General features: G+C 44.8%; 1 protein-coding gene across 2 annotated transcripts in view; it reads right to left on the bottom strand.

Annotated features, from left to right (window-relative positions):
- The window catches only part of ARHGEF26 (Rho guanine nucleotide exchange factor 26), a 146444-nt gene extending 132673 nt beyond the window's left edge, over positions 1-13771 (bottom strand). Inside the window, exons 1-4 of one of the 2 annotated variants that reach the window (XM_081235964.1) lie at positions 13712-13771; positions 12155-13289; positions 10755-10794; positions 6581-6726 (exon numbers count right to left, since the gene is read on the bottom strand). In XM_081235964.1, coding sequence (XP_081092090.1) covers positions 6581-6726; positions 10755-10794; positions 12155-13234 — 1266 coding nt within the window. In that variant the 5' untranslated portion in view covers positions 13235-13289; positions 13712-13771. Of the gene's footprint in view, positions 1-6580; positions 6727-10754; positions 10795-12154; positions 13335-13711 lie in introns of those variants that run through there. The other variant, XM_081235963.1, reaches the window with a different exon arrangement.
- Positions 13772-14095: the final 324 nt, after the last annotated feature.

Genomic DNA, 14095 nt, shown 5'->3' on the forward strand with positions numbered 1-14095 from the left:
TCCCACCATCACTATAATTCAGAAAAAGAAAAACTTCTAAAGGTGACATGAACAACATGGAAATGTACTCAATACACAGGAAGCTACAGTGAGGTATCCCCAGTATTTGGAGATAAAGTCAAAAGACAAAAATACTCCCAAACTGAAACTGAAAAAAACAAAAAGTATAAACTAGTTTTACACATCTACTTGTGTGTGCATTTTTCTAAAGAGAAGGTCCATGGCTCACAACTTTTATCAGATTCTCAAAGCAGGTATAGCTCCCCAGAAAAGAAAGATGGCAAAATGCATACCCATCCTATAGCCTAACCCAGAGACTAGAAAGAATACTGAAGATCATCGTGTAGAGACGTGAAATGATTTATAAGACACACTGTTCAGGAAAAAAACAAGTTGTAATAGCTGCACAGTATATCATTTATGTAAATGCACGTAATCTTTATTTTTTCCTTACATGTATATATGTGGATTTCAAGAAGAGTGTTACCAAATTGAGAACAGCATTGCCTAGAGAGAAGGCGAAAGAGACTGGGATTGCAGATATGATCAAAAGAGACTTTGGTCTCATCTGAAATGTTTAATTTTGTTTCATGGAACATGTGCTATGTATTGCTTATATAGTCAAAATCAATTTTCAAAAATGTTGAGGGAACACCACAATCGAATTGTACTGAAATGACAAGAGTGTAACAGAGCCTGCTCCCTGCCCCAGGCTAAGCAGATCCCAGCTCCAGCCCTCTTAGCTGGACCAGGATCTCTGCTGGGGCTCCCAGGTCCAGGCACATGGACCTCCAGTTCTGTTTATAAAGATACAAACACTCCAGGAGACCTATTCTCCAACTTAACAGTGTGCACGAGTACACGTCTAAAGCCCTGACTAACTGTTTACATTGTAAGTACCAAAAGTAAGCCAGATGTGAAAAATGGGAATGTTTTTTCTATTTTTTAAACATAAAAGATAGATATGATAAAAGGTATTAATCACCATTTAAGGTAAAAAAATAATTTTATGAGACTGCTATGTTGCAAAAAAATGGAAAATTCTATGACTGAAGAGATTATTTTAAGCAGCAACTCACTGAACAACTGAAAATTAATTCAGACAAGTGTGAAAATGTAAGGGAAAAGGATGAAACTGTTGATGACCTCTAAATGCGTTAAGCATTTCTGCAAACAGAAGGATATTCAGATTTATTACATCTGTTGAGCTCTGATTTTCAGTTGAAAACAGTGTCTTTCACAATAAGCATGGTGTAGATTCTAAAAGAATACGTCCCACCGAATGGAACTGCTAAAGACTCCAAAATGTGTTATATTTTCAACTGAATGAAATTACATTTATAATCAAATGGCCATTTTTCAAATCGCCCTTTCTCATTTGGCAGTTCCAGAAGGTCAACCAGAGCAAACTATGTGTCTTAGGAGCTGATTCCAGAACTCAAGAGACCAAAGTCCTAATTCTAGATATGAACCTAGTTAGCTACACTAAGGACAGCTGAAGACGTACTTTAGAGAAAACATAAAAAAACAGTTCCAGAATAGAGTTTAAAATTTTTGAGCAAACTGAAGAAATATTCAAAATGATTTAAGATTACTGATAAAGCCACGTGTCAGCAAGTATAAAGGAAGAGTCCAGTAAGAGGATGACTATAGCAGGTGTATGTCAGGTGACCGCAGTCGGTATTGAATCCAAGTAGGAAGTTTGCCTGTGTGCTTGTTTTTGACTCTGGAGCCTGAGCACCCTTGTCAAAGGTACCTGGGGTGTCAAGGCAGTGGAAATTACACAAACACACCCCATGGCAAACAAATGGGGTCACGGCATGGCTGGCAAGTGTGGTTTTGGGGCTGTCACGGAACTTAACGAAACAAACACCGGTTTCACAACTGTCATTTTTTAGTCCAACGCATAGTATGTGATGGGGGGGGGGGTCAAGTTATGACAAAAAGCAAAAAGACTTCAAGATTGATTTTTTATTTTCAGTAATACTGTAAATCCTTCTGGGAGCCCATTAAAGGATGAAACGGATTAGAAACCGGAAGCTCACCTTGCGTGGAGGACTCAGCTGCCACCCACCTAGCACTAACTGTAGCAGGTATGCGGTGTTCTATCCCACACTGATAACGCAATCAATATTTTTCTTCAAACCCACAAGCTTTGCCCAGAGATCCAAGAACTGCTGTCTTAGTCCTCACAATGCCATTTTAGGAGATTCGCTGGGCCATTCACCTGTGTATAGCAGGTTCCTTTGTCTCTGGGCACAGATCTCTGGAGGACAAAAATGACTTTTCAAATTGAAACCTCACATTTCTTCCACTTATGACCAACTAAAACCTGGTAACTACGATCATTTATTTCTCATATATTAGTGTTCCCCAAGGCCTGAAGAGTAGCATAAAGTTATGTTCCCTGGAATGAAGAAATCCTATATTTCTGATGAAGAATAGATCGATATCCTCTGACAATCAAGTGAAGGAAGAGTAAGCCTGGCACCATCTGATGACAGCATGGAGCTCAGGCTGTGTTTCTGACAATGGAGAACACCCCACTTCTACATGGAGACCCTGTCAGCAAAGCCACACTGCTACACACAGTCACCACTAAGTCACTATAATCCAACTAGGGAAGCCGAGACTTTCTCTATGCTAGGAAGGCCCAACTAAATGCCTCTCTTACTTAGTTCTAATTCTCCCTCATCCCTAGGTGACCACAATGCAACAGTTAAACCTGTCCCAACACCATACACGGAGAACCACCTTTCGTGGTTGTCCAATGAAACCAAAGGAGATACATCATAAACAAACACATGAAGACAAATTACATACAGGCTGAAGGCTTCAGGACCTTACACAACAACCAGAAATGACTGCAAATTGCAGCTCTTCTAAAGAGTCTCCTGCTTACTGGATGCTTCTTACAGTCAACCGATAAAAGTTTCATCACCTCAGGAGGCCGTCACGTGTTGGCAACAAAGGTAAGAGGTTTTTTGGGCTTCCCTGGTGGCACAGTGGTTGAGAGTCCGCCTGCCAGTGCAAGGGACGTGGGTTCATGCCACGGTCCGGGAAGATCCCACATGCTGCAGAGCGGCTGGGCCCGTGAGCCATGGTCGCTGAGCCTGTGCGTCCGGAGCCTGTGCTCCGCAACGGGAGAGGCCACAACAGTGAGAGGCCCACGTACAGCAAAAAAAAAAAAAAAGATAAGAGATTTTTACAAAATAGAACAATCAACAGCAGCTAATGCACAGGTGTGCTCACACGCACCCCTCCCAAGTAGAAAGTCAAGGTAGATGCCAAATTGAGACCTAACCCCTTTGCCAGAACACCCCTTGTCCTATTCCCTTTCTGGGATCAAGGCCTTACTTGAGGAAGAGTTTTGTGTTAAAGACAGGATGGGGACTAACCTACTTATTTGGTATTATTAAAAGTTAAGCAGGGAAAAATGATGGAAAGTCAAAGTGTTCCAAAACCTGCCCTAAACACTGTAGCCCCTTTACAAGGAGAGATCAGAGCACAAGGTCAGACAGAGAAACGGAGGTGTCTACCCCTTACGGAAAACATCCTGACATTTTTCATAATTCATGAAGCCTCTTCCCTTTAGGGTCCTTACTGCAACCTGGATATTTACTAATTGCTAGGCTTCTAAAAAAGTAATCGCTGCTTTCTGTTGTTTTCCCTAGAAGCCAGAGCTGCTTGAAACTTTTTAGTGGGTAGAAAACCCACGTGGGAAGGACAGAAGAGAACTTCAGGACAGTGATGACCCCTGGGGAGGAAGGAAAGAGAAAAGGACTGGAGAGGAGGATTGTTAACTGAATCTGTCTCAAAACATAGAAGCCTGAAATAAATATGTTAAAATGTTAACATCTGTTCAAGCTGGCACCTGGATGGCAGATACCTGGAAATCTATTACACAAACTTAAGTTTTAATTTTTCTACATGTTTGAAGTGCTTTATAATAAAAAAAAATTAATATGTTTTAAAAGTGAAACAGAGACACAAAAGGCACGAAGAAAATGCAGGCTGGTGCCCAAGTGACGCAAAGTGGCAAAGTCCAATCATGCTGCTTTGATTAAGTGTAATTGCCACCAACACAATAAATACACACAAGCCTCCTAGGAACACTCAAATCCAAGATAACACACGCTGCAGTTAGAACCCATTTTATAGCTTTACATTTTATCACCAGATAGTCTTCTGATATCAATCTTGTTAACAAAAGGCGCATCAGCACATTGATCCTTTGCCAAATAAAACACATGCCCATATTTGAAGTTGTACTGAAGGATATGTAGTATTATTTCAGTGTGCATTTGTTCATCTAAATGAAAGCCAAACTCCAGGAGGCGTAAATATGGCAGCCTGGTTTTTGGTACTAAAGCTAAGCTGGAGCAGAGTGTAAGTGACACAGAAGTACACATTTTTGTTTAGCATTCAGAGAACAACAGAAGGATTTAGGCCTGTGCTAACAAACGCAGCTGCTGTCCCAGAGAAAGAACTCAAAAACTCCACAGTTTTCTTCTTGAGGATCTTCTACCAAATGGTCCATACCAACAATGGAATGACAGCCATTGAGAGCCATCTTGGCCTGTGTGGGCCTAGTCACCAGTTTTTCCAAGTATCTGCATTGGTATATAATACCACCAGATCATCAGATTAGGGAATAAGGCTACCAACATGCCGGCTCTGTGGACAGATGATACCACCTCACCACTGCGAAATTCACAGAAGCATCACAGAAGTTGCAAACTGTTAGCACAGGAGCCAAGTCTGGCCCATAGATATTGTTGGGCTCATACAACATTTTTTAAAACTTGAATTAGGATAATACTCGTAAAAATCTGGCTTTCTGTATTCACTTTTTTTTTTTTTTTTTTTTCGCGTTACGCGGGCCTCTCACTGTTGTGGCCTCTCCCGTTGTGGAGCACAGGCTCCAGACGTGCAGGCTCAGCGGCCATGGCTCACGGGCCCAGCCGCTCCGCGGCATGTGGGATTTTCCCAGACCGGGGCACCAACCCATGTCCCCTGCATCGGCAGGCGGACTCTCAACCACTGCGCCACCAGGAAAGCCCCTGTATTCTCTCTTTTAAATATCAGAAAATACTGTAACACGGGACTGATTTGAACTAAGTGTCCACTGCTCAATTCATACAAGGCCTATGGACCACAGTCCCTGCCACTCCCCATCACCTACACTCACCACATCACTTATAACACTACCTGCTCTGCCCCTGTAAGCATTTTAATTTATGACATAACAGTAAGGGTGTCACACCTTGGGGGGACTGGAAATACATAACTTCTCCTTAGAACAAAATTAGGGGCTGTGAGAGAGACAGGAAGAAAGGGCTTGGTTTCTAGAATTCTAATTCCAATACAGGGCAGAAGAGGGGAGGAAGAGCCTGAGCCAGAAGTCATCCCCATTATCAACATGCACCCATTTCCATGGTCAAATTTATGAGCGCCAACATATACAACTTATGCTGACGGGTTCCCTAAATACATGAGATTCCTGACTCTGAACAATGCTCATTTCGGCTTAAGAGGGAATCACTTCTGCTCCCATATTGCCAAAAGACTCACAGAGGTGCACCGGCCTGTTTTTCATGCAACGCTCCCACCACCCAAGCCAGCCACGGGAATTCCTTCCTACTTGGTAATGCATCAGATGCCCACAAATGCTGTACCCAAAGTCACATCAAGTAAACTAAGCATCACACTGTGACATTGTTAAGCCAGGAGGAAAAGAAATTACGGCTAAAAACAAAAGACGTTTGATGCAGAGAGGAGAAATTACTCATCAACACAAAAGTAAGTGTCAGATACTCTCAAACAAAAGATGCACACGGGGAGATAGAACAGAATGCCATTCGTTAACCATTTTCAAGAAAATATCAATGTGTCCCTATCAAATGAAATTTCCAAGGAAGAAGTGTAATAAGTTCCCTGTTGTGCGTAGGTACATATACATATATACATATATCATACATATACATATGTATATATAGCCATAATTACGATAAAGCTCAGGATATATTAAGCTACCACTACATACACACTCTTATAAAGAAAACAAGAAAAGATACTGAGTAAGGGGACTTCCCTGGTGGCACAGTGGTTGAGAGTCCGCCTGCCGATGCAGGGGACACGGGTTCGTGTCCCGGTCCGGGAAGATCCCACATGCCGCGGAGCGGCTGGGCCCATGAGCCATGGCCACTGAGCCTGCGCATCCAGAGCCTGTGCTCCGCAACAGGAGAGGCCACAGCAGTGAGAGGCCTGAGTACCGCAAAAAAAAAAAAAAAAAAAAAAAAAAAAAGATACTGAGTAGGAAGAGTTTCCAGAGTCCATAGTACATCAGTCTTTTATTTTATAAAAACCTGATAAATTTTCCTGATCAGAATTGTCAAAGGTCATGTTCTCACTAGTGCCTGCAGAGTTTCAAGAAATATTTCACAATCCAAAAAGAATACTCTTTCTCCTTAGGGTTACAGGATCACTGGTAGAAAAAATTAAAACCACAACCAGGCATAATGTCCACAACTTGGTCTTCTCACGCACGCAGATACAAAAAGAGAAGGTACGCACTCACCGCAGAGAGCTGGCTCCATGTAGACCTCAGTGGCTTATGGTGAATCACAATTTTTTCGTCTGATTTCTGTTCTTTGGGCTCCGACTCTTCATCAGAGTCAATGTCAAGGGCCTTTTCTTTGTAGTTCTGATACAGAACAGCGTTTTCTGCAAGAAAACCAAATCCTACATGTCACTAATTGCTCCCCCCATCATGATGCTACTTGTTCTAAACACACATCTGTACTTACACGTATACGATGTTTGGTCTCCAGTTAAACAAGAGACAAATGGATTTTGTCACCGAAGAGTCATTACCAAAAAGTGATTTTCTCACTCACACAGCTCTACCCCCAATTCATCTGCAGGGGAAGGGGAAGGGCCCATACATGAAATGCCAACTGAAGCAGAGTTTCCACGTCTCTGTCCACTACCCATGAAGGTCATGTCCCATTACATCACTGTTTTTTAGGTTAAATTGAATTTACACCCTTTTATTTGTCTATCTATTTAACAAATATTTACGGTACATCCACAGTGTGCCAAGGGCTGAGAGTAAATAGAAAATGAAAGACACTTCCCATGCCCTCATGAGCTAAAAATTTAATGAGAAAAATAGTCAAAGTCATTCATTCATGTATTCATTCAACTGATATTTAGAAAATGCCTAGTAGACACTAGCGACCACTAGGCACTGGGGCTACAGCAATGAACAACAACAGAAAAAGATAAAAATCTCATTCTTCGTGGAGCTGACATCAGAGTGAGGAGAGAATGACAATAAATAAACAAGTAACTTTTATAATATATCAGATGCTGATAAGTACCATGGAGAAAAATAAAACAGGGAAAGAAGGAGCATGTTACAAGGGGTGATACGTAGATTTTAAACAGGGTGGTTTAGGAAGCCCTCACAGAGGTGACATTTAAGCAAAGATCTAAAAGAAGTAAGAAAGTAAGCCACCTGTACAGCTGGGGAAAGAACATCCCATCAGAGAGAACAGCAAGTACAAAGGCCCTGGGGCAGGAGTCTGTTTGGTGCATCTATATGTACAAGAATCAGCAAGGAGGCCCGTGTGGCTGGAATAGGGTAAGGGAGGGGAGAAAGTATAGGAGTTGGGGGTTGGGATGAATAGAGGGCAGACTTGCCTCAATGTCATTGAAAGGACTTTGGTTTTTTACTCCAAGTGAGAAAGCAAGTCATTTTATTGATTTATTTTATTTTTTTTTAATTTTTTTTTTTTGCGGTACGCGGGCCTCTCACTGTTGTGGCCTCTCCCGTTGTGGAGCACAGGCTCTGGACGCGCAGGCTCAGCGGCCACGGCTCACGGGCACAGCCGCTCCGCGGCATGTGGGATCTTCCCAGACCGGGGCACGAACCCGTGTCCCCTGCATCGGCAGGCGGACTCTCAACCACTGCGCCACCATGGAAGCCCAGCAAGTCATTTTAGAGTTGAGGACACAATGATCTTGCACAAATACATACCTACACGCCCAAAGATTTACATACAGGGGCTCTGAGAACAGACTGTCAGCAGGATATGATCTAGTCTGGGGGTCAGAGAGGTGTTAATGAGGAATATCTTAAGATCTGAAAGCTGAGAAACTACAGAGCTACAGAAAAAAAGCACATGTGAAAGCCCTGAGGCAAGAGGACATATATTACCTTAGAAGAACAAAGGAAGGTCATTCACTGGAGTGTGGGTGTCTAGCGGACAAAGGGTGCAAGGTGAGTTTAGGAGGAAGAACCAGACAGTCCAAAGAAGCAGAGTTCTGCTGGCCATGTTCAAGAACTGGATTTTACCCTGAGTCCAAAAGGACTGAGTTTCTTTCACACTGTAAGGGTTGTATTTTATCCCGATTGCAATGGGAATCCACTAAAAGGAAAAGACTTTATTAGACTGGAAAAGCAAAATATTGACTACTTAAGGGACTAATTAGGATGCTACTGAAGTGGTCAGTGAAAGACAATGGAGACTTGGGGGGATGGGCTGGATATGGGGGTCAACTGGATATGGTGGTAAGGATGTTTCCTAGCTCTATAAGTCCCACAATGGAAAAGTAGGAAATGGGAACTCCAGAAGAGATTCACCTTTAGAGGAAAGATTATGAGTTTGGTTGGGGATAGACTGAGTTTGAAATGCTTTTCCCATCTACTGAAGCCAGCAAACATCTGTCTCGTCTCTCAGCAACTACTGCATGTTCCATACGTACCATTACTAAAGTAATACTGGAATCTATGCAATATTTTACTGTTCTCTGATCATTCTAAATATGTAAAGCAGATTATGAGGGTATAGACTGAGTTCCCCCCACCTCTGTGGTGTCCTTTAAAGTACTTAGTGTGTGGCACAAAATATATGCACACATTGTTGATATACATTCATTCATTCTCACAACAACGTGGACAATAGTATTATTAGCTTCATTTTACGCAGGATGAGACTGAGGCTCAGTGAAGTTAAGAGGCTTGTTCACTGTCACTCAACTGATGAGTAGAAGCAGCAGGACAGGAACTCAGGCCCCTGGTTCCAATATCACAGGTTCTCACCACTCTAACACACAGCTTCCTGACTTACATTCTTTCTAGTCATTAACTGTAAGGCTCCTGCATTCCTCATGTACATATATGTGAAAAAGAATTTCTAGGTCATCATATCTGAGAAGAGAGGAGAGAGTGCACAGAAACAGCTCCTTGTAAAAGGAAACAACATAAAACTAGTTAAAGTGAAGGTGTGTCCTCGGACTTCACAAAAGATCGACATTTTTAACCCTTTGAGGCAAAGGTTCCAAAACCACTATCAAATTCCAGAAGATGCAAAGCATCTTCTCAAAACCGGTATTAGGTAGATGCTCTGTTCACTGCACAGTCATAATGGGGTGTAAGAGGAAGCAAACTGGACTAAGAACCAGATCTCTGTCCTAGTCCTGGCTGTGTGAACGTGGACAAGGTACTAAACTCTCCAAGCTTCCAGGTTCCTCAATTATAAAATCTGAATTTACCCCAGCCAGCTAAAGTACTGTATCTGGGTTTCTTCCTCATAGAGAACAGTTTTCTAAGATTGGTACAGTAAATACACTTTTATAAACTGGTCTTGTTTAAAAGATCCAAATGAGAACTGATTTTTATAAGAATTATAGGGGCTTCCCTGGTGGCGCAGTGGTTGAGAGTCCGCCTGCCGATGCAGGGGACACGGGTTCGTGCCCCGGTCTGGGAAGATCCCACATGCCGCAGAGCGGCTAGGCCCGTGAGCCATGGCTGCTGAGCCTGCGCGTCCGGAGCCTGTGCTCTGCAAGGGGAGAGGCCACAACAGTGAGAGGCCCGCCTACCGCAAAAAAAAAAAAAAAAAAAAAAAAAAAAAAAAAAAAAAAAAAGAATTATATAGGGAAATGTTTTGTAGTCAGCCAAGGTGATATAATTCTGGGTGGTTTTACCTTAGATTTACTTATAGAGGGGCATACCCTTCTTCATTGTTCTTTAAAGGTTGGGAAATCTTAGCATTTCAAAGCATGACAGAAAGCAACTACCCTCACCTGCACCACACTCCACCAGCCCTACATGCACTGCACCTGGGGCTTCTCCCTTTGTGCCCTTCCGGACCACTGACACTGGATCCATCTATTTACACGAAGTCCGCTAATCTGATTAGGGTTTGAACACCTGGTGAAAGCTGCTTTTATTTTTGAGATTCTTCACAAAAATATTATATGGGTTCGAAATTCTTAGGAGTATGTTTCTGTCAGCCAGGAGAATTAGATTTCCCCCAAATTGAAACTGGATTAGGAAACAGAAAGTCAGAAATGATATTAAAATGTAGAAATATGGGGAAAAGAACATTAAGTCAAAGGAAATATGACTTAAGATCTAAATGCCAAACTTAATTTTTAACTAAAGGGCTAGAGCTTGCCCTTACTCTTTCTCCACCTTATGAGGGAGGTGGGGATGGAGCCAGAATAGAGAAGAATTAAAAATCCCAGAACATTGGTCTGACAAAGTCATCTGCTTACAAAGAATGCCATTAATTTTACTCACTGCTGGTGAATTTAGCTTAGTGCAGAGCTTTGTGCTGTATAATTTGTGAAGAAGTTGTACATTTTTCTCATCTTGTGTTTTTTGTAACTTCAGTTGGATTTCAACTTATAATTGATATTCCACATTGAAACAGCAATAAAAGTCTGGAAAATCAAATGCTTACCTTCCCCATCAAATGTTCCTTGTCCTTTCAGCATTTTTTTCTAAGAAACAAGAAAAGCAAAAAGAGGAAAAGCAAAGCAAACTATGTATGAATGAGCCAAACAGAAAACACAGCTATTTTAAGAAAAAGTATTTTTTTTGTTGTTGTTACATTCATTAGATTTCCAAAGGCATACAGCAGATGATCCCTGGAGTAGTTCACTTGTAACACTACTACAACTCACTAAAAAGGTGAAGTAAAATGTACAATATCCCCCATGCTCTGTCAATACAGCTTGAGAATCCTCAAATGACCAGTAGTCCAGTTTATTTCATTACTCATGATTCACCATCACTGTTCAATTGAACTATGCTATACTTGCAGAGTTGGAGGGGAAAAAAAAAAAACACATAAAATGTTATGGAACCTCTTTAAGGCCATGGGATCTAAAATAAAACAGGCTTGCTTGTGTATTACACATGTGACATTTATATAGACTCTGATTAATCAAGAAAAGATGTGGCTGCCAAAATGAATTCCTGCCCGATTGCTGAGATCTGTCTTGTGTCTGGAGAAGACAGCACATGCACACTCCAAAATCTCCTTCCCTAGTTTTCCCTATTTCTTTATGTCATATTTAGTAATATTTTAATGAGCACAGCTCCTAGGCCTTTATCTGGGAGCAACACCACACCATTCACTGGAACCTGAAGTTTTCAGCTACCAACTTGTTAAATGCACTCAAGGATTAAGTGGGCACAAAATGGGAATAAGATACAACCGCAGGCAGTGGTGAGAGAAACCAGAAACAGCAAAGGTGACAAATTATGTCTTTTGTGATCTGGCAACTGACTTTTAAAATTCACATTTTACCTGAGTCGTATTTAGCATGTGATCACCACTGAAAAAAATAATTCAGTAATTAAATCATTAGTGTAAGTAATTAAAATAATCAATAGGCTCAAGGGAAATCAGTTTTCCTGTATCAGCTGTGATGAATCAGCAACGAATGACTGACATTTCTAAACAAGCACCAGGCAGCGCAACCACATAATCAAGAGAGCAGATCCACGCCTGCCCACCATCCCCTTTCAGCTACCTGTATTAAAACTGTTCGGGGCTCACTCGGCCAATACTTAATTTTCTGTGTTTTTTTTCCCCATTTGTCCCCCACTTTTTGCCCGAACTTAGAAAATTAAAACATAAGAGTTTCAGTTCCTCCCATGAAGCTGCATTAACCTGGGCTGTGCCTGCCAGCAACAATGGGCAAGAGATAAATGTGCACGGGTCTGATCAACAAACAACAGAGTTAAAAAATAACAATAACCTCTGGTTTCCTCTGTGCCCTTCCTCCCCACCCCCGTCACCTTCACCTGTGGCTTAGTGAACGCCTAACTTGCGACACTCTTGCCCATTCTTACCTTTATCCTTCCCAGGCTGGAAAACTTCTCCTTATCTTCCATCACCGCTTTCAGAATAGGCTGGGACATTCTGTTCTTCTTCTTCGAGGCGGTAGGACTGTCAAAATCAACGCCACTGACCACCGCCCTGCGATAGGACGTGGACCTCAAGCCTCTCCGCAGAGACCCCGGACTGTCCAAGTCGTTCTCCGCCTCGCCCTCGTCCTCTGCGGGGCCCAGGGGCGCTCCAAGGCCCTCCACCATGCTGCGCACCTTAAGCAGTCTCTTGTGGGGCTCCACATTCTGACTGTTGGATTTACTTATCTTAATTTCCGAGGCCAGGCTCTTCGGAATGATCTGCTGTTTCCCCACTTTGAGGGCGGCGGGGCTGTTTGTGCTCAAAACCACTGAAGGATTCTCCAGGAGCTCGTTCTCCTGTGAGGGAAGCCTTTGGAGGGGGAGTTTTTGCTCCAAAGACCTTTTGTGGGGCGCGGGAGAGAGTCTCGAAGGTCCCCGCTCAGGGTCCTTAGCCATCTGGCCGGACAGCGAACGCGCGCCTGGGGAGGCGGTATTAGGGGTAAGCGCATTTGCAGCAGGCAAAAGCAGGGGGCTGGCGGGGAATCTGGCCCTGTCCCCCTCGGGGCTGCAGGGGGCAGACTCATGAGGAGTCCGCGGGCGGTGCAGCGGCTGCTGCGCGAGAGAAGTCGCAGTGCCGTTCGCTGGGGATCTGGGGTAGCCGCCCGACGCCACTCTGGGTTGCTGGGGTGACTTGGGTCGTCGAAGCCGAGGAGAAACAGCCCTGTACTCCGGGGAGACGGTCCTCCCATTGGTCACCAACCTCCGATGGGCGCACAGAAGCAGGGGGCTCCTCTGGATCGGCCTGCCGTCGGAGGCGGTGGGCACCTGGGCCGGAGTCTGCGCCGCGGGGGGCCTCCCTCGGTCCTCCACTGGGAAATCCGTGATCAGCAACCCGCTGGAGCTCTGGTAGGACTGGGGCCTCGGCTTGCTCCGGCCCAGCAGCTGGGGCTGAGGGCTTGAACGCCTCCGCCACAAAGGGGTTAAGCTGCTGCCGGAAAAATCTACTTCGGTCTTGCCGTCCATAGCAGAGCCTCGGGCGTCAGCCCCGGGGGGGAGGACAGCACCCAGTGAGTCTTGCCTAAAGAGGAAAGAAGTCATGGAACTTTGCCGCCCGACAACCAGGCACGCCTTGCAGACACGCGCGCTCTGAGCCCGGGGATCACCCGGCTGCCGCGCGGGACACAGCTGCGCGTCAATTACCCGCCCTTTCTGGGGCAAAAACTGCGCCCACCGCGCCGAGCAGTCCAGTACAGATATCTGGGCTGTGCCCAGGCGGATTAATCCAATCACCTCCGCGTCTTTCCCGCGCCCAAAGACCACCCGCACGGAAAGAGACAGCCACCAATTCGCCGGGTGCAAACTGATGCACAAGAAACCTGGGACGAGTTCAGCTTTCTCGGGAAACTCGCCGCGGGACGCTCCCCTCCTCCGCCAGCCAGCCGCCCGCCCCCGTCTTTGGTCCCCTAGCGCTCTAGCTGCCCGTCTCCCAGGCGGATTTACCTTAAGGGCTTTGCAGAGCCCAAGGCCAAAGAGCACGCACCGCCCCGTGGGTGGCCCGGGTCCCAGACCGAACCACGGCTGCAGGAGCTCTGGAGAGATCTGCAGCCGACCAGGCGTCGGCTCCGCCCCTAAGCTTGACCCCGCCCTCAGCCTTGGCCACGCCCGGGCCCGCCTCAGCCGCAGCCATCCTGGAGCCGCTGCCCTCCTACACGGGTCTCTCGTTAAAAAACACACAAGCGCACCTGGGCTGGGTGCTGAGCTTCCGGGTTCCGGGCCGCGAGATGCGGGAAAGGGGCGGCGTGGGAGCTTCGAGCGCGCAGGTCCGTTGCCTGGAGCACAGCGTGGGAACGAGCGTGGGAGCCCTGCCAGGATGTAATTTACGAA

Source organism: Mesoplodon bidens (assembly GCF_964165515.1).
Source record: "Mesoplodon bidens genome assembly, chromosome: 5".
Lineage (NCBI taxonomy): Eukaryota > Metazoa > Chordata > Mammalia > Artiodactyla > Ziphiidae > Mesoplodon > Mesoplodon bidens.